We start from the raw sequence: 25,726 nt of genomic DNA, 5'->3' as shown, positions 1-25,726 counted from the left end.
CAAATCCAACCTAGCATCAACGAGCTGGCATATAATTGTAAAAGCTAAGCAAATTAATCCAGGTTGACTAATGTATTTTCAAAATAACTTGAAATTACAAAGTACATAAAATAAGACTTTCTACTATAATTTGTTCTGAAATACTCACATTTTTCACTATTTCATAATCAACTGAATTTTCTACTTGCTATATCTAAAACCAAGTTCATACATTACTAAATTTTTGAAATGCTACATGTCAACCTAAAATAAAAGGATTGGTCTCACCATGGGGTAAAAATGACAATACACAACTATTTGGATCAAAATGGTTCAGTTACCAACAAGACATGATTTAATATCCATATTCACAGAATGATACATATGCTCAAACTAATAGCACATTCATACTAGAAAGTTCATATAAAACTTGTGATATGTCAATTTTTTTCTAAACATGCATGCCTAATAAATTAATATCTGTTTGCTCAAATTTGAATAATGTTTTGAAACTGAATAAATTTTTAATATTTTTGGCAATACCTTTTCATAACACATTAAACTATTATATTTTTTCTTTAATTTTTGTGAAAACAGAATAAGATTGAAAGTTATCATTAATACCAACTTTCAGTTTTCACATTATTTGCACTATCAAGTTTCAACAGGATATATGAATCTATATATTTTTCCCATTAATTCAAAATAAAAAAAACAACTTGAAGAAGATAAACTTTATTTACCCTTAAAAATCATACACCATTACAGCAATCACAAAGTTTTTACTGTGGAAAAACAAATAAATACAGCACTCAGTTTCAAAAAATCATCCATCAATTACATCTTCCAAATAATTCTTCATAACTCAAGCAGACTGATTTCTTCTGCTTTGAACTCAGGATAAAATGATGATAAATAGTCCATGTCAATCCAGAACCACTCCTAACCTTGATCCAAAAGAAGATTACATTCTGAGCACTCTCAGATGATACTTTTCAATTCATCCACATGTTATTTGTAGAAAAATACAATAATATTTTACAAAAGGATTCACCTGGCTAATAAGCCAGGCTCAACACATTCAGTACTTCAGATGCTGACACAATATAACGAAGAATCTTCATATGAGGATAGGATGATTTACCTTATCTTTGTTACTAAAAGAAACTGGAAAAATACATTCTGGGAATGTCAGCACACATTAAGCAAGTTATAATGTACAGACAGAGGTAGCTACAAACTCCAAGTTTTCCAGGTTATTTTTCATGTGCTTTTCAAGTTCTTCAAATAATCCCTTTTGGATAATATCTACCATGTGCTCTTCATGATTCCCTGATATATATTATCATATGTTCCAGAAAAACTTCTTTTTTTGCCATTGCATCAACAGCTTGAATTGTGGGGATTATGACTGAAACCAATGGTCTCAGGGACTAGCTAGATTTAGGTAGCTTACTTGTCTTAACTTAGTACTACGTACACCAATATAAAGCCATAATGTTTTGTGAAACTGCCTGAGAAGTAATATTATCATCAGTAAAACATCCCTTAAACATTTTTTATAGTTGGATTTTCATATGACCTTTATTTTAAATAATAATGTTAATAAAAAAAAAGAAGTAACAGAAAGATTCATAGATGCTTCAAAACTCATTTCAATGAAATGATTTGCAATAACTTTGTCTCAGGAAAGGGAGGTATCAATAAATTTGTCCTGAATAATTAACCTCATACTAATTATTCTACCTGTCACTTCAACTTTAGTTTCACCTCATTTGTATCCATCATGCTCTCAAACTTACTATAGGGATCATCTTTTTTTTTAGTATGGAGCTTCTAAAAAAAAAGAGAGAGAGATTAAAGTATGTTGTTTAACAAAGCTAAGTACTGAATCTTTCAACAAAAAACAGTCTTGACTGCTTTTTGAAAATAGACCTTAACATTTCAGTTTGTTACATTGTATCTAAATAAGATAATAAAAATGTTGAAAAATATATTAAAAACTCAATTCAAAATTCCATTCTTTTTTCAAACACCAATATTCTAAAAAATTTTTCTATTTATAAAATTCCAGTAATTTCCATTATAAAATACACATAGAAAAAATACGCAATGAAACACAACAAAACTATTTCAGATGCAAGACAAATTAATGGGTTGTATAGTTAGTTTATTTATTTTGTACATGATTTATCATGCCGGAAATAAAAAAGTTTAGGACAGAAACTTTTCATTTGATTATGCATTATTCATAAACACATACAAATCAACTAATTCTAAATGTCATGAGAATTCAAGAGACAAAAAGTATACTATAATGACTGAACAAACGAAAATAAAAAAAGGAATATACAGAATTAAAATCAAAAATGAACCACAAGAAAGATAGATCAACTTGAATAAAAAATATGAAACAATTAAACAAAACACAGATATTTTAACATAGAAATTCTTCCAGAGACTGGTGGTAGATGTTTTATGTTGCATTTATTAGTTTTTTGTTTCAGATTCTTTCATTAAAAATAATTATTAATGAAAATAGGTATTTTTAATTATTTTATCCATTTCATATATTTTCATTTTGTTTTTTGGCCACTGTATTTTGTATGTAGCTGTTCAAATCTTCAAGTCATTTTTATTTTTTTTTACCATAATGACAAACTTTAGTTTGTGATATTGAGACAATAAATAAATAATTCATTAAATTATTTTTACCACAGTAATAACATAAAAAAATGTTGTACCTACAGGATTTCAGAGATAAAAAAAACTTGCATAAATCTTGTTATTTGGAATGTCGTTTTGTACATATGTTAAATACCAAATTCTGTGACTCATTTCAAATATTTAAAGAACTATAGCACAGAGTGCACATTTACAAACACTAGAAACAAAGAATACCATGATTTGAAACTTTTAATATAAATAAAATACAGAAATCTACAAGCAAATGCTTAAAAATATCATCAACATCCCATTGAACTTTAAGTAAAAAAAACTGTTTAATCTGTTCTTTTATACACATCTCCTAATACAAAAAGTGATATGATAACTCAAGGTTTAACAATACAAAATTCAAACTTGTTCATTAGGAAAAAACAAACTTTCTTACCATACTGTCATCAGGTATTACCATAGCAGGTTTTGACACAGCTTTCAGAGGTTGTCCACATCTTCTACACCAGATGTCTAAAACACATGGAAAATAACCACAAAGCCATAAACAATAATGTAATTCATATCTTTTGTTTACAATGGTTTTATAGGTAAAAGATGTGTTCACTTTTCAAAATTTCTATTAAAATAAGTAGTGATAACATTCTATAAGCAGTACAAGTACTTAGGGAGTACTCATTCCAACTGTAGTGTAAGATTAATTAAAATCATGGGTAAATAATAAAATACTTATAATAATATTGGCAGAACTTTGATGGAAAATAATTCCAGTTTTATGAAAGATGTTTAAAATAACATGTTATCTCTCTAGACAAGTATGCTTTCATACACACAAAAAGAATGATGCTCAATAAATCTTCAGACTTGAGAACACCACTGTCAAGCAGTGTAGAGTAGTACCACCAACCTCATTTAAACCATTGTTTACATTAGAAGAGTCCATGCTTGTATCAGCAAACTCCTTTACAAAATTTTCCCTTGACTGTGTAGAAGTATTAAGATTGCTTCCAGCAACAGATTTTGTTTCTAATCCACTTATCTAAAGGATGAAACAAATCTTACTATGCTAGTTAGAATGAATAACACTGCTGATAACAGAATAAACAGTTAGGGTTAATTATAGAAACAACATAATAGCAAAATCAGCATTAACTTACAAAAGAGTATACTATGATTTTCTGATAAATAAAAAACTGTATATAAAACTAGCTCAACTTTGTTCATTGCTGTTTTCCTCACAATTATGTGATACTCGGAGCATAATAATTAACATAAAAGTTACACTTAAAACCCCATGCTGTCTTAAAAAATCTTACCTGGAAGTTTTTAGGGCTTTCTTCAGGTTTACTAGTATATTTTTCCAGAAATGGTACACAGGAATCCTGGCAATTGTTTCCTGCAGTTATATTGTTTAAGTTTTCACAGTGAAATCTTTTGATTTCAGAGTTTAAATCTGAAGATTCTAGAGATCTTTTCAGTCCCGAGGTAACCGAAGAACTAACAAAGTCTGGCACACCCATCTGAAATATGGATCACCTTTTCATACTTCAACATTCCACAATGTATATTATAAACCAAGAATGTCTTTTGATACACTTCTTACAATATGTAAATTCATAAAGTGATTAGCAAGAGATTCAAATTATTTTCCATTAATTCTTCCTCCTGTTATGTTTTATGCACATAAAAAGTTTCTTGGGTTTTAAGTTAATATACACACCATGTATATAAATAACATTAAAAAAATTTTGTTTTAAAATATTCACACAAAACTACACCAGGGCTATCTATTCCTAATTTTGAACTAACAGACTAGAAGGAAGGCAGCTAATCAACAGCACCAATGCCAATTCTAACTGAATGTGACACTTTATTGTCACTGTTATAATTGAACTTACAGCCCCAAATTGCAAATCATTGATCCACATTTATGTTACAATTTAGCTTATGAAAGAAGTCACATTTTTCTCTTTGGTTATCAATCATAATTTTTCCAAGCTGTTTATCGAAGTCATTTTTTGAATGTAAACATATTATGAATCATATTTCTACTTTAAACTATTTTATGTTAACAAAAGTATAAATTTGAATGAAAACTTAGAGCACAAGCTATTTACCCAAAAATAAACTATTACAAGAACATACCATTCCTGTAGTGTTGACTGCTATCATGAAACAATTAATTTCTCAGTATAGCTGAATGATATAAAATTTTACTTTGTGTATACAGCTTCTAAAAGTGAAGGTCAGTAAATATTTTGTTAGTTTCTCTTGCTGACTTACTTTGGTTGACCTACTTAGAGTAGGATTGGTTTAATATTTTTTAAATTTTTTTATAGAATCAAATTATTTCTGGAATTTGATTACTTATTATTCATAATTATTACATGGACAAAGTCCCAGTAGGTAAAATAACTTTGTAGTTTTTTTTTTTGTGTGTACCTACAAATCCGATGGAAATAGAATTTTATAGTAGACAAAAGCATTTTTAGAATTTCTCTCTTCCAAAGAAAGAGAATCAATGAATGAAATACATTGCTAACTAGACACCTTTTAATATCACAAAAACAGATTTGTGCATGAAGAAAACAAGTATTTCTTACCTACTATTTACAAAACAAAAACTATTGCATATCATTCTTACAAAAGAAAAAGAACCATGTATAAAGTATAAAACAAGAGCTGTTTAAGTAAGAAACGTCTTACACCAGGTGGTGTGATGAAATATTACAACAAGAACTTCTAATAAGTTTTACCAAATTACTAAATTTATCATAATGTTTTAGCATACTTTCTAGACTAAAAATAACTCATAATTGCTGATTTGCTGACTGATAGAGACAATGCATAAGGCATGCTTTTTATTTATTATCAGTTACATAAGAAAAAAAGCAAGACAAAAGAAGTACATTATTTTACAAATTTATTTACTGAAAAATAAACAAAATTCCTGCATATTATAAATATGTTTTTATACACTGCCTATATAACATGAATACATATAAAAATAAAGTTTATTTATAAAAAACCCACACTTGATCTGTTATGCATTTTAACTGATGGTGTTTTGGTATCCAATGTGTGAGCAAGATCAGAAACAGACTGATTCTGTTGAGATGTATTATTGGAGTCTTCATTAAATTCTGGTATAGGGGTGGTCTTCAGGCTGTTCTCAGGTGGTGTGTTAGAAAACAAGGGCTAAATAACAAATAACTGATTCAGTTTTGTAATAAATAAATTTGTCTTTTATTTTTTTCAAATAAAATTGACTCATTTCAAATTGGTGAAATAACTTTAGTAAAACAACATTTAAAAATTTTAAATATGATCATTTTTCCAACAGAAAAACACTCAAACTCCAAAAAGTTTTCAAAAAGAAAAAAAAAGGAAATAAGTAACATTGGGTTATGATGGAAATAAAATATAACCCTAATGAATCTTAAAAAACTTTAATAATAGTGAAACTTAAACAGACAAGAAAAATTAAAAAAGAGCTGGATTTCTTAAATAAGCAGTCTTCCAAAAAAAAAAAATAATAATAATTTAATAGTATGGTGAGACAAATAAACCATTTTCTTTATTAACTGTCTAATAATTGATTATTCGTAAAACCTAATTTTATGTAAAAATTAGAAGGCATAATTATCAATAAAATATATTATAATACATTAGAATTTTCAACACAGATAATCAACTTCAACCATTAATAGTATCCTATATGTATACAAGTTACACAATGAAATATTTTTGTCAAATCTTTAACACTTAAAAATAATAATAATCCTTTATTAAAAAATTACCAAAATATTAACAGTTCATAACAGTATTGAAATTTTCTAGTTTAACACCATAAGATGAAACTTTAAAAACATCAATGGAAAATTTTAATTTTTTTAATGCCACTAAAATACAAAGTGCTCAAAATAGTATTCCACTAATATATCTTATGAATTGTTGTGATTTATTACATGATATTAGCAAGCTTCAGAGAAATAAGAACTTTCAAGTAATTTCATAAGGTCGAAACCTTTTAGATAAAATAGAAACATAACAGAAAACACATTGAAAATATCCACATAAAAATATAAGCTCAGACATCTCCATAATTACCATGTTGTGGGCCTTCTTTTGTTTCACTAAAATACTTGATGGTAGGTATCTGCTCAATTCTTTCCTAAAAACACATCAAAGATTATGCATCAACTGCACAGCTTTCAATTTTAATTGCAAAAATATTCTTTTAGTTTTTATTACCATATTGGGGTAAGCTCTACATACATCTATAACAAATAAAAACTCTGACTATGCAGAACATCCAACAAAACGTGAACCAAAAACTTCAATTAACGTTACATAAAGGTAAAGGAAATGGCTTGGAATAAACAGAAAAAATTTGATCAGGAACAAAGACTTCAGCAAGAATCAAAATTTCACCCATATAAGATATTTGAAAATGAGAAAAATCCAAACTCAGTAAGTTATAGTTTTATACCATGTTATGAATCTGAAAACACACTTAATTAAGTCCTATGCTAAAGTTAATTGTCCATTGAAAAATAGTAGATTTAATAATCTACACTGTTAGTAAAGTTTTGATGCTGTTAAGCTTCACTTATAATGAAGCATCCCCAATTAATTGTTACAGCAGATATTTTCTATAGATATAGATATTACTTGATCAACAACAATGGAGTCAAAAGCTCACCAAAAATATATCTGAGCTCAAGATATGTCCAAAAATCTCTACTTCATAACTTAACTATCAACTGACTCATGCTAGCTAACCTCAGTTATGATAACTGTATTGAAAGTTTTATTTAGATTCCTATTTTCCTACTTTGTTCTTCATTGGTTTAGGTTATCAGAAGTTCTTAATTTTAAAGAAACTAACTATTAAAGAAAGGGATTTTATTGTTACCATTTTTCTCTAGCTAGTAGTTTAACATCAGCCCAGAACCAAAGGTGAAAGTAAAATGAGAAATTTAAATTTAGTGTTTGTTTTAAAGCAAAGCCACATTGGGCTATCTATTATGTTTACTGCAGAGAATCAAACTCAGGATTTTAGTGTTCTAAGTCCATAAACTTATTGCCATTCCATTGTAAAAAAAAACAAACAGTTCAGACATTTTTAATTGTGATTTAATACAATACTAAAACAAGTTAAGAGATAGTCTCAATTTCCTGCTTTCTAGTTATGATAAGTTGTAACTATCATAATATTAAATAACATCAATGGTACCTCCAAGTTCATTTTTATGCACACCAAGCATCAAATAACCAGTACTGTGATGTCACATGCAAGTAACTGTTATTGGAGCCAACATCCATAAATGGTCATTTGAAACTTCAGACTCTACAACCCACCATATGATCAGAAAATAATTAGTAAGGAGTATGACCAACTCAAACATTAATGCAAGTTACACATCAAAGTGATATGTTTAAAATGAGTGAATTAATATATTTATAAAAGTTTAATCAGATTCATCCAATGAGCATGATGGTTAATCCAATCACTTATTCCAGAAAGTCTCCCCGTTGGAAGCACGTTATCATCCATTAAAAAAAAGTTTTGACCAATTGCATCTTCATGTAACACTAATGTTTTTTAGAACTATATACCAAAGTCATAAGGCATTTATAGTACTATGTTATAGCACACAGAGATCAGTGTGGCCACCAATACTGATTCCAGTTCACACCAATATGATATCTTTGTCAAATGCTTGTTTTTCCGACATGAAAGTGGAGATGAATTTAATCCCAGCCACTATTTAAATGTGTACACATCTAATATCTGGCTGAAATATGATTCAGCTGTGAACAAAGCATTTGTCCAAATAATTTGGCTAATTCACATACCCTTGATACTGCTGAAGACTAACGGTTAAATAGCTGGATGAAACAAAACTGGTGGTATGACAAACTGGCAAAAATAAAATACAAATTTTATATTGCTGAAAAACATTCTACACGTACTTCTTTGGTTTCACACAAAAATACAATTTGCTTTGATGTCTGTACAATTATAGAGCATGTATGTTTCACTTCAGGTCACTGCCCTTGTTCTCTAGAAACACCAACCAATGAAGTGCACATATTTAATCCCATAACTTGTAGTCTGACACTTGTTTTGCATAAAAGATAACTCTTATGATAACTCGTATTTAATAAAATTTATTACACCTTATCACAGTAAAAATACAGAAAACTCTGATGATTATTTTGAGCAACGTATTTCATACATTTAGTAGATTTTTTGCTAAAATCGTTAAATGATTTTTATGATCAGCATGTATTTCTTCCCGAAAGCATTTAAAGAAATTTCAAATATAAATTATTTTGTTAAAATATTTTGTTTTTTTTTACCGTTTCACATGTTTAGCTTCTATCTTCATTCCAGGCTTGTACAGGTTTATCTGTGTTGCTTGTCGCATGACTGAAACAAACAATACTGGATACAATTTCAGGTTAATCATAACTTTATTATGATAACAATGTTGAGAGAAGTTTAAGTTCATGTTATGAATACTCAAACGACTAAAAACCTGGAGAAACCCTCCTAAATATTCTGATGAAGGTGAAACAATCCACAAACAAACTAAAACAAAAAGATATAATCTACAAATCCTGTGTTCATGTAGAAATACATACACTAGAGAAACAGGTTGAACCATGGAACAAAGACTAAAACAACACAGGGATGAAATTAAGCCTGACACATCTGGGCAAAACAGCACTGGCAGAATATAATTACAAAAACAAGCCATATAAACTGGAAACAGCATTAAATTTTGGACATGTCTCACCATTGGAAAACTAAAGACTCCCTTTTTCATCAAATCCCACCAATTTACACTACACCAAGACCACTAATTTGACATCAGTAACTCTAGACATCCTCTCTCACCAAACTACACAGAATGAATGATGGCATCATACAATGCACATTCACACAGAGAGACAAGTACACTAGAGTGAACTCTATCATAGAACTACACTAACAAACAAAAAGATGCTACATGGTTAACAACTAACCTGAAGAAGGCCTCAGTATAGAAGCAGAAATGTTTCACTTTAGAAACAGGCAGGAGCAGTCCATTACACCCAAAACTTTATCACTTATACACTATTTAAAATACCCTTGAAACAACAAATCAGTTTATTGTCAAAGATATGTTCCAAGAACTTTATCTCCAACACTAAACATGGAGCTTGGGATTGCAGTGCAATCCCCATTGGCAGCAAAAAATGTGTGCAAATGGTTTTAAGAAATTAAAATTTAAAACTATTTGCTATGGTCCACTTATATAATTTTTAGGACAATTTGGGACTGCTGCTCAATGTACCATATATTTGAGAACTGACAAAAAACCTGAAAGACACTGATAGAAAGGCTATTTGCAACTGCAGGAGGAAGTTTTTCAGTAGTGGAAATGATTTCAATACTGAAATGTGTGACACTCAAGATAGCCCTGAGATTATCGGAGTATGTGTGAAAGACTAGGATAGTATTGATCTTATACATATTTAGAATGACCTCTCTGCAAAAATGTTATGAATAAAAATGGGTAAGTGGCCACACAACCCATAAGAATGGAGATTCCATAAAACATCAAAAAATACAGAAAGAAGATGCTTCCTACTGAGAAAGGCTTTCTTTATTGCCTATTCAAGTCAAATCAAGTGATTCATGGTGGATTGCCCTATGAAAACCACAATGGGTGTTTGATTTTAGATGTGTGACAACTACATGTGGCCAGTTCTTTAAATGGTCATGAAGCACAACACATCCACATATATGAAAGTCAATTATTTGTGCACAGAAAGTGAAAGAGCTGTGAATACTTTATATTTTTCTACTGCAAATCACTTGGTTACTCTTTCCAGAAATTTTGTTCTTCATAGAAGGTGTATGATTGGCTGCTTTGTAACAAGATACAAAAAATTAGTTACTGCTGCTGCACATCACTGTGTAATTTTAATGCTTCGCTGTTGTCTGGTCTTAGAGAGTTTTATGTCAAATGAAATTTATACAGTTTTTACAATCAACAAAACTGTATATGTGAATGTTTTCAGAGGAGATTTTAATGGACTTAGAAAATAGGTTTCTCAATCCATTATTTTATGTGCCTTGGAACTTTCCTAAAATCTGTAGAAATATGCTAATCCATGGAAAATACAAGTCTGTTGATTTGAGGAATCAAACAACACAAACATTAACCATCTTTCTCAAAATTTTACATAGGCAGCTAGTCAAACCAACAGATCTTCAGTTAAAAGGAATCCTGGGATCTTTCCAGAACCATAACAAGATCAAGAAGCAGGATAGGGATGGCATTGCATCTCAAAATGCACATCATTTGTTCCAACTGAGATTGTGCCAGACTGGTGAAGAGCATTTTTAAGTTACACCAAAGTAAGCATAGACCAAAGAGCCACATTAAGATGTTTTGGATTGTCTAAACCACTGATTGTGAAAACATCAAAGGGGTTTGAAATATATGGCCTAACTCTGCAATTCAAATCAACCTGCCTTGAGATTGGCAGGTGGGTGTGTTGATGTAAATTTCAAAATTAAAACCCTACTTAGCTCTATACCAGCATGAATAGTCAAAAGAGAAATATTGGCTGAAGCAGCTGGGTGTCTGGGTGCCACATCCAGGGTGTAGCCCAACGAGGAAGGAAGGCAAAGCTACTGAAGATCCTCCATTTTCAACAAATTAGAATAAACTTTAATAGCTTAGAATGAAAAACTTAATATAGTTTAATTTTACTCCATGCATATACCTAAGATTAACATATGTTTAGAGCAAAATTATCAAAGCTTAAATGTCTTCTGATAGCTGTTAAGTGTTCCACTGTTTTTTCAAGCAATGCATATTGAAAATTATTTTTACACCCTTGTCAGCTTCATCATTTCTTTTGATAACTTCTCTCATCAATTTTTCTCATTTTGTCACTTAAAATGTACATTTTCCTACTGCCATTGAAACAATGAAAACAATGACTGTATTTGTAAAAATGACAGCATCTGGATATTGTCACAAGGGACAGCCAAACAAATTTCATTTTGCTGACACTTGACTATCTTAACCTAACCTCAGTTATCATTGGATGGATATTATGACAACTGACCAATCATAAACACGTTACACTAGGAAAGTAGAAAGAACAAAACAATACAGATTTGACCCACATGTTCTACTTATCAAATGACAATCTACATTACTAAACCCCTCTACCGACTTTTCTCCTCAATTTTACATGGATCATGAGTTCACACCGGATAGTAAAAAAGGCAGATATGATTGATGGAAAATTCTCATATTTGCATATATACCATATTTCCAAATGGAGATTTGCTTAATAGCTGAAATATCCTGATTGAATAAGGATATCCTGCTTGACAATAACTTCTCTTGACTTATTCAAAGTACTGTAGGTGGTTATCTCAACAGGTATTTTACCAACAGCTTTCAACTTTAAAAGGACTTCACTGTCCTACGGTCATGATGTTTCAACCGGCAGACCACGGATTTTAACTTGCTTACTGAACTTAAAAAGTTGCCAAACCCCTCTAAGCTCTTTGGTTAGAAAAAAGAAAAGAGATGTTTTTGATAATGAATGTAGAATCAGATATCAGGATATAACATTTGTAGGAGATGATGATAGTGTGCCTACAGAGCCATCTATATGTGGTCATTTAGTTGTTTTTTTTATCATTTGAGCCATAAGAAAAAATACAAATTCAGTACTCACTGGCTTTAGCCACCATGAAGTCCTCCAAGGGACATTCTAGTATTTCTCAGACACTATACCTAAACATTAGGACCAAACACCTGATACAGGAACTCAGATGCCACTAACCACAATTAACCAACTAACAGGAGTGGCAAGAGTGTGTGTGTATGAACGACCACAAGGTCTCCTACCTATAGGAATTCAAGGCTAAAATAGTGTTGTAACTACCAAAATCCTCTCCTCCCTTTCACAACTGGACGAAAAATGGCAAACATAGGGGTGGATGTTTGAATCCCAGAGAAGGTAAGCTCTGGAAGATCCCACCACCACAAAAACGAATCCACAATATGAAAACATTTAAAAAGATTTTGTAGGTATGGTTCTTGTACAAACCCATAATGTACTATAAAGATCACCTTATAGTGTTGAATACTATGCCTGGTTTAGTAATATTTAGAACTTGTTTGAACATGAGAAAAGTTATTTTTTATTGGTGAAAGTATTATTTCTTTAAAATAGTTAACATTTTATTATATAAAATACACTTTCCAGAATAGCGGGTTTCATCAAAGCAATATACAAAATAGACTGTCAATGTTAAGCCTGAAAAAAAAAATGCAAAAAAAACTACTTTTACATTACCTCAATATAAAAAGTTTTCTTTGTTTTGTTTTTTATTAAGTACAAAGCTACACAATGGACTATCTATGCTGCACCCACCACAGGTACTGAAACCTGATTTTCAGCTTTATAAGTCCTCAGACTTAATGTTGAGCCACTGTGGAGCCAGTGTAAAAGCATTCCCAAAACTCACCCGTGTCAGTGAAAGACTGAATATCAGAGGTGAGATCCACGTTGAGATTTTCTGTCTTGGCAAATTGAAGTCCAATAAACCACAAGGACTGAAACGTATCTCTAAACCCAAAAAACAAATCTTACATTCACTAACAGATTTAAAAAGCTACTTACAGAAGAAGTGCATTTCTTAAAATATATCTTAAAATTATTTGTTACTTACAATCATAACACATAAAAACAATATTACTAGTCAGTCACTCAACCCTTTCTTGGTTATGGGACATTAAAACAATAGTACTTAGATGTCAATGACTGATGTTACATGCTTTTGATATACTTCCTTATATAATGACAAGCATCCAATAAAATCAAATATAAATCCTGATCTTAACTTTTTGAAATTTTAACATTTTTAATAAAAACAAAAGATGAATTGCAGACAAAAATTTAATCTTGGAAATTATTATATAGCAATTCTATTGAAACATTTAAAACAAAATATATTAGATAACCAAAAAACAAGTTGAAGTCAATTGACAAAATATCAAAAGCAGTTAAACACATGGTTGAGTATGTTACTGTAAAATTACAAGCAGAAACTCCACCCTACAGGCAGCAGTTTGTGCTAGTAATTACTAATTGTAGTATTCATACCTCATTGAAAAAAAAAATAGAAAAAGTGAACATTTTCTAAAAAAAAAGGATTTTTCTGGGAAGAACTACATGGGAAAAGTGTTCAGATTGTGCTGATATAAACTGTTTTTATATATTAAAAAGTGGTACCCTTTATTGAAAAAATAACATTTTTTTAAAAACTCCAATTTTTAGTACTATATTTACAAATTACATCAATAAAAATATAATCAAACCCTAAGGTAAAGTCATAGTGAAAGTCGTGTTCTTGTTGTGATGAGAGTACTTTTATTTAAAATTGAGTTCTATGATAAAGAAATGGTTATTTTTTTCTCTGAATCTTGAATACCCAATAGATGGCGCTACATTGTATTTATTACTCCAATCACCTACATAGTTAAATACATATATACACTTATGTCCATCATAGTAAGACTTGATCCTCACCACATCATAACAGACCATGTTGCCATGTATGGTCAGGCCCTATCTTACAATTGCACATCTTGACAATAGCCCTGCAACAAGTTTCCACTTCAAAAGACTCCATCATAAGGCTGTTCTGGCCACAGAAACTATTTTCTATAATACACCTATTGTCCATGGATGACAGTTCTTCAATGTCTGTTTCAATAGTCTGATCACATAAGAATTCATAAGCAATGCATTTGGTGACTTAACCAATATGTCTTCATATGGAATAGCATGAATACCTGTTTTATTCACCAGCTGCTTGAGGTATGCAATTTTGGTGAGCCCATACCATTGATCTAGTTTCGATATTTAAGTCCTTCTCAATTATGTTGCATACTGATCATGCAACAAGTATATGACTTTGCTACTGACCTTTGTGTTTGTAGATTCTGACTTATTACAAGACACCACACTTTCCTTTACCACAACTTGATGCAAGCATCTTTCTGGAAAGGTTTGGTACTTCATGTTGATTCATATTTCTTTGTTTTCCAATGCCATTAAGTACAAAGGATATATCTCCTTATTGGAAATTCTAAATTAGCTGAACTTAACACATCGTTATAACCTGATCATATAACATTTTGTATTAGAATGGGCTGTTACATACCCTTCCAAATATGATCCATTTACAGCAGCATCACATTATTTACAAAATTCTAAACATGTCAATATGTAGTTCTGATACATGCCATATCACAGCAACTATATAATGGCTGTTGTTGTCTCATGACTTGCTGATTGACATGCTAAAAGTATTGTATATAATGTACTCAACCCTGTACATGTTATAAATATTATAATAAAACGTCCAAAAGCTAGAAATATCAAACAAATTTTACAATCAAAATATTAAAGTCCATCAATACTAATGGAAGAAAAACAAAATTCCACTTTCAAGATATATGGTTCATTATGCAAAATGAGGTGAAAGCTCCCATTGTATGAAATAAGTTGTCTACAAAATTTGAAAAAAAAACAAACAAAAAACAATTTACATCTTTAAAATTTTCATGGTTGATATTTTGTTTTTGAATAATAGATCTAAACTATCAAAAATTATGTTATTATTGTTAAAGTCAAGAAATGTACTGGTAAGTATTTCCAGTTGGGACTATGTTCCAAAATTACCTGATCTACCTCATACAAATCAGAGAATACCAAATTTTAATTTATTTTGTTTTTATCACATAACATATTAACATGAAAAATATTTGGAACAATTCAGCAATATTAACTTTCTTCACTTAAAGAGTAATGATAACAAGAGAACAGTACTTACGCCTCTGATTCTGAAGAGCAGTGAGATTCAGGGTTGATATGCGCTAATGCTATAGATGGGTGTTTTTCGAGGTTGTTAATAAGTATACGAATCTTGGATTCCACTAAACCATGCCTACAATACATCAAATCTGAATATTAGAATTTTTAGACTGAAGAAAACATTTATTTTAAGGAAGCACTGTAAACCTTACAAACTCAAAGTGAATACAAAATTATTAAAATAAACAACTTACTAAGTCATTTCGTTTTCTAACATAATCCGAGCAAACATTTTGTTTGCTTTTTTGTCAGGCAAGAAACCTTATAAAAATACTGGTTAACTACATGAACTGGACAACAAAAATAAAAATTGTTCAGTATTTTTTTTTCTAGTCCACAATTATTTAAACAATGTATTTTGAATAAGATCAGAATGTATATTCTTTTTATCTACCAAAACGAAAATTAATTACGAAATTTTTTACATATTAAAAATTTTTAGCATTAAACTTAACTATAAAAATACAGAGGTGAGACTGAGCTTGCAGAGTAGCCTGTCTTAAATCATAAGATTCTACAGTATATATTTACATATACACAAGGTGATTTATAGTTCACACAACACTATCAGAGCATCGCAAAAAATAGAAAGTACATGGAGGATGACATGCAAAGGAAAAAAAAAAGTTTATGACTGACACTCCATAAAGCACAATTTGGCCACTAGAGGGTTGTTCAGTATTGCCAACTGCTATACTTCTAGTGTGAAGGCAATGTTACACTGTTAAATCTAGTTGTTGTTGATTTTGGAATTGTGCTTATGGCAGGGTTCTTACTAGCAACATTAGTAGCTACTGTAGCAAATGTTACATTCATTTTCATTTTACAGCAAACTTAGCTCAGTGCACTTTGCAAGTACAAGGTTTGACATTTTTACAATGTGTCATTTTCCTGCAAATATTAAGAAATTATAGGCATCCATCCTCTTGAGACCTGAATAACACTCTGGTGGACAAACAGTGTCTCTGTCACAGATACGTTTATTTTACACATCATCCACAACATACCCTCCAGTTTTAATGATACTCTAACATTATGACTCACCCATTATAAGATATTATGCTTTCTGTTTAGAGTATATTGAAATACAGTAATCTGGAAACCCATTTCAACACTCAAGTTATTCATTGAATAACAGCACAAGCAATGGTGATTTGGAAATTCAACATATGTCTGTGGAATTTGAATAATTTAGAAATAAATAAAACTAATTTTCAAAAACGGCAAAGTTTATGCTGGTAAAGGAATATAAAGTATTGAAATAAATGAGCTTTAACACAGCTTTACTATATTAATATTCTACGTTTTACAGCAATTAAATCATAATTTCAATAAATCTGAAAGAATTTAAGGGGTTATTACTTATTACTTCCACTTTTATGTTGCACAACTGAGCCTGCTTTGTTTCGTAGACTCAAGTTTAATTCAGAACAAACCATTTTATATGTAATTTCACACTATCTCACCATGTAATGACATATATTCATTACTAGTATAAAAGCCCTTCAAAAATAATGGGCAACCATAGCCTACCAAATTTGAATTCTCTAATATGCATTTGCAACGTTGCTGCTCGTAAACAAACATTAAAAAAATAAAGAGCCTTCTAGCTTCGGGAAACCAAAGCCTATCAAGAGCAATATCTCCTTTACCTAAAGAGTGTCTCTTCCCAGCATTTATTGATCACAGTTATTTTCTTATCACATCAATTGCATTGTTGCAATAGTTCTTTTAAAACCAGATTTCTTGTAAATACTCGATCATCGTTAAAAACAAATGACAAATTAATTTCACTCGGTGTTAAATAAATCCTTGGTATAAAAACTCCCTCCTTCATAGGCTTTTATATAGCAGAAAAAGTTCCTAAATTTAGGAGTTATTTATGCCTATGATAGTAATTGATTTCAACTAAAATGGGAATGGGTAATCAAAAGAAGAAGTATTATAGGAGAAAAATGGAATTGGACTCATGTAACTCACAAAATTCGGAGAAATCACATGTGATGGAATGACTGACCCATCAACACTTGGCTTTTATGATTATGATTTTATTGCTTTCACATTCAAAAAACAGATTTTCATAAGGATTTAGCTTTAGTTTGAGTTTTATCATTGGGATATTTAGCACTTATTTTGCTTAATTCTGGAAAAAGTTTTAATTGCAACTCAATCACCTTGATCCGGATTTTTATGACAAAATTCACAGGTAAAAAACAAAAATATTAATAGTGAATCACAATTTTATAGATTTGATTGCTAAATTGTTAGTCTTTGATCATTTATTCTGTAAGAAGTATCACAAATACAACTTAAAATTTGATTAAATGGATAAGTTAAAATTATAAAATGTTTATTGTATACAAAGAGCTGTTTTAGTTCCATTTTTACTGTTTATTAAAATGTTTAAATTGATTTCAATAGCAGAAACGTCCCCCTATGTGCAGCTGTTTGTGCTAGTAAATACTAATCGTTGTATTCATATCCGATTGAAAAAAATTTAGAAAAAGTGAACATTTTTTATATATATATAAAAATTTTCCTGGGAAGTACTGCACAGGAAAAGTGTTCGGATTGTGCTCTTTAGTCATATGAAACTCATTACATCAAAATGATTTATCATACAGAGCTCAAAATTTTCATAAATTTTACTGATATAAACTGTAATGTTTTTATATAATAAAAGTGGTACCGTTTGTTGAAAAAATATTTTTTTTTAAGAACTCCAGTTTCTCAGTACTACATTTAAAAGTTAAATCAATAAAGATATAATTAAACCCTCACATACAGTCCTGGTGAAAGCTGTGTTCTTGTTGTGAGGAGAGTGCTTTTAATTAATATTGTGTTCTATTACAAAGAAATTGTTGTTTCACATACCACAGTTATTTTTCTAAATGTCTAAATCTTGAATAACCAAAGTGTGAAATTTTTTTATGGAATTTTGTTTGTGGTGCCATTCAATATAGGTGCAGGAGTTTTGGTTAAATACATAGATACTGAGATACACACTACATCCATTGTAGTAACATAGCTTCTTAAATGTAATACAGAATAAATTTAAAACTATTTACATGAAAAAAAGTTGCCAAATATAACTATTTCATAGCAATATGTAGTACCATGAATTTACCTGAAGCTGGTATTCACAGACTGAGCTCCAATCCCTTAATTTTTTTTGTTTTTCAATGTAAAAAAAATCTTAAAATTTTCTGAAATTAATTACTTTATGGTTTGTGCATTATACACAGTGGCAATTACATGGGAATACAGAAAAATCTAATGATCATTAAACACATTATTTCCACCTTATGTTAAAGCATTTCCTACAAGATAATCAGATCACTTATCGTATCTTCCTGTTAAGAATTTGAAGTTATCATCAATTTCTTTTCTGTTGTAAATACAACGACATTTGCTTCTCTTAATAAGATTTGTTTATAGTTAAGCATAAAGCTACACAATGGGATATCTATACTCTGCCCACCATGGGTATCAAAACCCGGTTTCTAGAGTTGTAAGTCCGCAGATATACCGCTGTGCCAGTGGGGGGCTAATAAGATTGGACAAAACTGAATTTGAAAATTGGGGTACAGGCAGAATTTATGATGGAAAAACTACAAAAATGAGTACATTCTTGCCAGATTAGTACGTCTCAGTACTCCTACTTTTGCAAAACATACGAAAAATATGTACCTAAATGAATATAGACTTTATTCTCCACTTGGCTTGAATAACTCAAGTAATGAGCACACACAAAATGAAATACTTACTGGCATGTATTCCCAAATACACCTTTTTTTTCTGCTTAACAGCACAGATAAAATAAGTAATTATTCCACTAATTTTGAAGTTTGTTTTAAGAGTTCTCGGGTCACAAGTGCACATAAATACTTTCTTGCTAAAAACGTTAATATATTGTTTGTAATGATACATAAACTACTACAAATAATAAAAACATTCTTAGATATTTTGTAATAGTCCTTTAATAATCTTCCTGTTAAACCTTTTTTCTGCTTAACATCATCCACTAAATGGGCACCTTAAATACTGTTTTTCAAATTAAAATTTTCTTCTAAACATAAACCTTACTATAAAATGCTTGATTTAAAAAATAAAATACACAAAAAACGTTATGTTTTTTCATCAATTAACCCATAATAGAGCTTATAAATATCAACTGTTATGCCTAACAATCCCCTTGAATGAAACTGACACTTAACTGATCATCCGATACATATTATTATATTTGTAAATACCTTGCTAAAACAAGTTTCAAGTCTGTAGTTCTACACTGATTTTTGAATCTTTAAAAGCGAAGAGAAAATTTGTGATGTTTGATGTCAATAGTTTTGTAAAATGCCAACATACTATACAGAAAATCCATTTTAATGAACATGTTCTGTTAAGAATTCTGCATTGTAATCAGCATTTTATTTAAACATTTAAAATAGAAACATTACCATTCTAGATGATGATCCTTAGATGATGCTGTGGCTTGCAGAACAATGAAATGCCTATAAAAAAAAGGTATATACATTGTTTTCAACAACAGAACAAGCAATAAGTGTTATGTTTTCAAACTTTAACAAGACAATGATAAGTTTACATTTGTTAGCATGTTCTGCAAAAAAGAATTGTTAAACTTGGATTCCTGTTTGATTCATGGAATTAGAATAAACAGATTTTAATCAGTTTCTTATAGGAGGGTTCTCTGTAAGATAGTAATATGTTTAGGCCCACTATTAAAGTTTCATTCTGACTGTATACGGCTAAATATTTTACACTAAATGGTAGCTATTTTTAAAAATAATTTGCATTTCAAAAATTTCTTGGGAAACAGACTTATGAAAATTTCTCTAATAACCTAAAATAATGTCAATCTGCCACATCTATAGTTGAGAATCAATTTCATCATTAAAACAAATCTTACAATTAGTTTCAAATTTAAAAGTTTAACTTAAATTTTATAATAATGTTTTATTTTAGTTGGTATAGACATATTACATTTAGCCATTGAATATTGTACCTTTTTCTGTACTAACAGAGAGAGGAGAATAAATTTGGCTCATTAACAAATAAAAAAAAAATGGATGAAACAGTTCTTTACTTTCAGAACAAAACAAATAAATATAAATACAAATATCCAAAACTTTTGTATTTTCAAAACATAAACCTTTACTCATTCTAGTTCACTTTTGGTAACTGAATATTTAAATTGCAAAAGTGCTTAGGTTGACAGATGTTTTAAACAGCGATAAACTAACCGCATATTATTTTGGTTGTATTCCTATCTCAAAGAATGTACGAAGAATGAAAAGTAGCTATACTCACACTTGTGAACTGATTTGAAAACATTAATACAAAGTCAAAGGCAATTTTTAATGTTTAGTTTATTTGAGTAAATATGTTTGCATGTCTGATTAACACCTTAATTTTTTTTACCTCCTTTACAGTTTGATGCTAGCTTTCTTCTGTCTGTTTGAGCAATTCTTCAACTAAAATAAGATATTTATTCCCTCACTTCTTTAAGATAATTTTAATGGAATTCAGTTTTTTTACAATCAAAGTGAAAAATTACAAAACTTGTTTGTTTATTGTTACTTTTTAAAAGTAAAATGTTTTCAGAGTATTTAGTTTTCTTGAAATCTGACCAGATTTTAGCTATTCATGCTTTATAAAATGATGCTTACCTATATTTAAGGAAAAAATTTGAAGGCTCAAATAGTTTTGTCCATTCTGCTTTTCCAAACATAATGTCATCTGTTATTGCCAAACCTAGAATAGAAACACAACATGTGGTTCATTTAATATTTATGCAAATTTAAATGTTCTAAATCTGAAAAAAGGATAACAAATTGTATGTATAAACCTTTTAGTTAAATCAAAAAGATATTTTACTTAATTGCAAGTAAGTCAACAATAATAAATGTAGTCAAAACCTTCTCATACCACTAGTTTTTTAAAATCAGCCACACAATTGCAAACCTTCTTCATTGGTCGTGATTAGCACAGTGGAAAGATTCGCTGTGTGGTGACAGATAACCATTTTTTATATATTGTAATAAATTTAAAAAAGCCTTATTACAACTTCCTAATCAACTATACTAAAAAAAAAACATGTAGAATCACATAATAAACTCTAGATAAAATAAGACTTGATAACTTGAACCATTTTCATAAGAAACTTCTTGCTTTTTAAAGGAAGATCCCCCTTCCAAAACAACTAGAATTATCATATTTTTTAAAAAAAGTGACTGAGTTTTAGTTATGTCAATATTGTCTAAACGTTAACATGTGTCTTTTGTTGACCTCAGCTTAGCATGCTCTAGAAGCTTACCCAGTTCCTATAGGTTTGCTAGTTGATGTAATCACACGTATGCATGTATGTTTGTGTGTATAGACAGGTCTGTGGAGAGACAGTGTATACAAGACTTCTGCAGTTTCAGGTTATTTAACTTAACTTTCGAATCTTATTCTTTTTTCAAATATCTATTGATATACAGTTTTCTTTTTAACTTTTATCTTATGCATACAAGAACAACTTCATTTAAAAGAAGTGGAGAGAAAATCATATATTTTTTTTTACATGAACTGGGTTGATTAATTTAAGTACACTCCACCAACAAGAGTCATAGTAATGTTTTTTTTATGTTATTTTATCATCAGCTACTGTTTTTAATAGACCCAAGGGTTTTATCAGTATTCTAAAATAAATTTATTAGTACCAGTACATTTAGTTTCAGCTTAACATAGATTGTCATGGAAATTATGAAATTGCACAGGTATCCATTACATGGAGCTTACATGGTGTATCTTTGTATAAAAGTATTTTAGATCCACATTAAAATACAAATGGTGCAAGTTACACTCATGATCACATATCTGGATGCAATTGCTTTAAAATTAAAAGATTTCAAAAGTGGCCTGTATCTACAAGTTACACATACTAGTATTAAAAATCATGAAATTATCAACAATTGTTGCTCTTTTGAATAAATGATTGCATTTGGTCATATGTTTTTCTAAGATTCAGAAGACCATTTGGTTGAAGTAGCTTGCTTCTGTTGTTACAGTATTCACAACTTCTCAATCGTCCACTGTACTAGTTTAAATCCTATGCCTAAATCTTTAATTCTTTTACAGTTATAATAGATATCCATTGAATGATGAAGATCAGTTTTATAGAGAAACTAATGAGGATGTATTGGAACACGAAAAGACAAGTAATGAAAATATAGAGGAAATGGAAGATGTGCTACTTTGGGCTAATAATTAGATTTGAGGGAAGGTTGAGAGAGATTCTAATGGGTAAAAATTGAAGAAAGAAGAGCAAAAGGTAGGTAGAGACTTGTTTGGTTCAGTGACATTACAAAATAAATATGATATGAGAAGACAATCAGTAAAGTTGAAGAAGAGAAACTAATGGAAAACCATAGTTGTCAACTTTCAGAATTTTCATTGATTGATTGATTATAAGTATTCAATGCATTCCCATTTTATTAAATTATTAAACATTACAGCTACACTAAGTCGTAACCTTCTTTATTTACCTTGCTTGAATTCATCTTGCATCACTTCCTTTGTTGAGCTTGAAACGTTAAAGGTTGAATTCTGCTGAGGATACGCTGGAGTGATGATGGGCATGAGATGAAAACGGTCTGCTACATTTATCTAAGTAAATACAAATGTAATTTATTTTAGAACAAGGTTATGTCACAAAATATTCTTGTTTTTTCTCCTAAGTCTCAAGTTCTGTCAAAAACTGCAAGAAAAATCTCCAAACTAAGCCAGTGGTTTATGATCAAAAACTTCATATTTCAACATCATAAGTCAGTGATTTTCCTTCTTTACTTACTGAAATATTTGACTAATGGTAAAACAAATTCTGATGCCAACTAAAACATTTTGATTCACCTTTCACTAGAACAATAAGAATAGCTGAGATGTAATGTAGCTAATGAGGAAACTGAAAATAATAAAACATGTACATTTAAACATAAATTATTATAAAATTGACAATTCAGTACCATAAATTATTTCAATATTGTAAATACAAGAAATTTTTAAGACTTCATAAAAAAACAAAAAACATATAACTTACTGACTACCACTAAGTAATCTGTCACTGAATTGGGTTATAAAAAATTCAGGTTCTCTACAAACCTAATATATCTAGACTGCAATTATTGTATATTTTAAAGTAATGATAATAACAAAAACCAATTCTGATTAAATAGATCAAAGAATTTGTTTAAACAAATCTACAATAACTTAAAAACTCAAAACATACCCTAGGATCCCATACTACAAAACCTAGTTTATTTTCTTCAGGTTGCTTCAGTAACACTGGATTTGGCCACGGCCTGTAAAAGAATTACAACACAAGACTTATTGGTGTAATTGTATGGTGTAATAGCTGACTGAATATGCATTTTTTCTTCAACTTCAGAACCTGTAAACTAATGTTAAAAAACATCATTACTTGCCCTGATAATTTAATATTATAAAATGTTCTTGCATGTAGCATCACTACCTTATATGAATTGCAGAGCAAAGACCAAGCCTGGCTGGGCACATGCCTAAGCAAGCAATAACACATTTTCAACCTATAATAAAACTAAAGTGCACAAAAATGAGTTTGTTGCAGTGAGTAGGGGTTGTGTAAAGCATGAAAATGGGGAAAAATAATCAGTGAGCAGACAGAATAATGCATTAGTAAAAAATTAAACATATCGTATAATGTTTAAGGTTAAATACTTCACATGCACAGATAGGAAAAGTTGGCTAGTATTTTATAAACTAGTGTCATTTTGATGTAAGTATACACACAATGCAATGCCAGAACATTATATATTTCTTTGACCACAGACATGGGCAGGTTCTCATACATAAAGAGAGACTAGACCATTTGTTTGTTCAGTGATAAGCATAAAGCTAATGGGTTCTTGAGCTCTGCCCAGTGCAGGTATCAAAACCCAATTTGTAGTGTCAAAAGCCCTTACAGTTACCACTGAGGGAGGGGGGGCAGACCAAAATGCTGTCTGCAATGTAAGCATGCCCCTGGTTGTGCTTAGACAACTTTAAAGACTTGTATATCCCACCATCTTCTATCAAAAATACATTACTGATTAGCTTTGGTTTACATCACATTTAAGACAAACAGCCCTGTAACAGTATATATATATATATATATATATCAGGATAATATTATCTTCCAAGTCAAACCGTAAATGAAAGAAATACAAAATCTCTGGGTAAGTTAGAATAATTTATATAAATGTTATTTTTCTTCTTCCTGTGCTCTATAAAATAAATGACAAAATTCAAAGAGCATATGCAGTACTAATATTATCCAAATGAGACCAAAGCATTTTATATACTTATTTTCCCATGCCAAGATGAGCAAGATGATAGCAATAATCTAATGATTTAAAGAAACAAGTGGTGGTGGGTCTGTTATATAAAGTGTAAATTATATAATTGAATTTACAAATGTATCCATTACATGGTGAATCTTTGTACAAAAATAATTTTATATCCACATTAAAGTATAAATTGTGCAAGTTAACATTCATGAATCACATATTTGGATGCAGTTGTTTTAAAATTAAAAGATTTCAAAAGTGGCCTGTATCTAAAAATTGCACATACTAGTTTTCTTTAATTCTCTCACCCCAGGTATCCTTTACTGTGCATGACACAAGATTTTAGCGTCTTACATTTTATTAAACTACTTTGTTTGTTATACCAACTAGTATAGCATAAAATCTTAGCCAATAATCCATATTTTAATAGTATACAAGGTTTAAGTTCTTAATTTTATAAGGCAATATTTTAAAAAATCCTGAATTTCCGCTAGTGTGACACATTTTCTCTAAGTATCTTCTCATCCCCCTCCCCCCAGAAACTATGAAATTAAATGTAAATTACTCACTACAAAATCGTCATTGCTCAGACAAACCACAAATTTTATAGCCTTCAATTTTGTTTGTTTACAAAGCTATCAAATAAAAAATCAGACCCCTCCTGCCACAGCAATCTATCACATCCTGTCTTTCAGGATTTGTTAATAGTTCTCTCTTACGTTTAATTATATATTACC

The 25,726-nt window shown here is 30.0% G+C and overlaps 1 protein-coding gene across 7 annotated transcripts in view; it reads right to left on the bottom strand.

Moving 5' to 3' along the window:
- Positions 1 to 698: 698 nt before the first annotated feature.
- The window catches only part of LOC106470430 (poly(A) polymerase type 3-like), a 38,553-nt gene continuing 13,525 nt past the window's right edge, over positions 699 to 25,726 (bottom strand). Inside the window, exons 10-22 of one of the 7 annotated variants that reach the window (XM_013930988.2) lie at positions 23,915 to 23,987; positions 23,175 to 23,295; positions 21,315 to 21,399; positions 20,085 to 20,138; positions 15,587 to 15,700; positions 13,214 to 13,314; positions 9,025 to 9,094; positions 6,766 to 6,829; positions 5,689 to 5,853; positions 3,972 to 4,175; positions 3,563 to 3,694; positions 3,092 to 3,168; positions 699 to 1,815 (exon numbers count right to left, since the gene is read on the bottom strand). In XM_013930988.2, the coding sequence (XP_013786442.1) occupies positions 3,136 to 3,168; positions 3,563 to 3,694; positions 3,972 to 4,175; positions 5,689 to 5,853; positions 6,766 to 6,829; positions 9,025 to 9,094; positions 13,214 to 13,314; positions 15,587 to 15,700; positions 20,085 to 20,138; positions 21,315 to 21,399; positions 23,175 to 23,295; positions 23,915 to 23,987 (1,216 nt within the window). In that variant the 3' untranslated portion in view covers positions 699 to 1,815; positions 3,092 to 3,135. Of the gene's footprint in view, positions 3,695 to 3,971; positions 4,176 to 5,688; positions 5,854 to 6,765; positions 6,830 to 9,024; positions 9,095 to 13,213; positions 13,315 to 15,586; positions 15,701 to 20,084; positions 20,139 to 21,314; positions 21,400 to 23,174; positions 23,296 to 23,914; positions 23,988 to 25,726 lie in introns of all 7 variants that reach the window. The other 6 variants (XM_013930989.2, XR_002613029.1, XR_002613030.1 and 3 more) reach the window with 6 other exon arrangements.

Source organism: Limulus polyphemus, unplaced genomic scaffold (assembly GCF_000517525.1).
Source record: "Limulus polyphemus unplaced genomic scaffold, Limulus_polyphemus-2.1.2 Scaffold3998, whole genome shotgun sequence".
NCBI classification, from domain to species: domain Eukaryota; kingdom Metazoa; phylum Arthropoda; class Merostomata; order Xiphosura; family Limulidae; genus Limulus; species Limulus polyphemus.
Note: the sequence above shows the minus strand (reverse complement) of the source record. Positions and strands in the feature narration are given on the sequence as shown.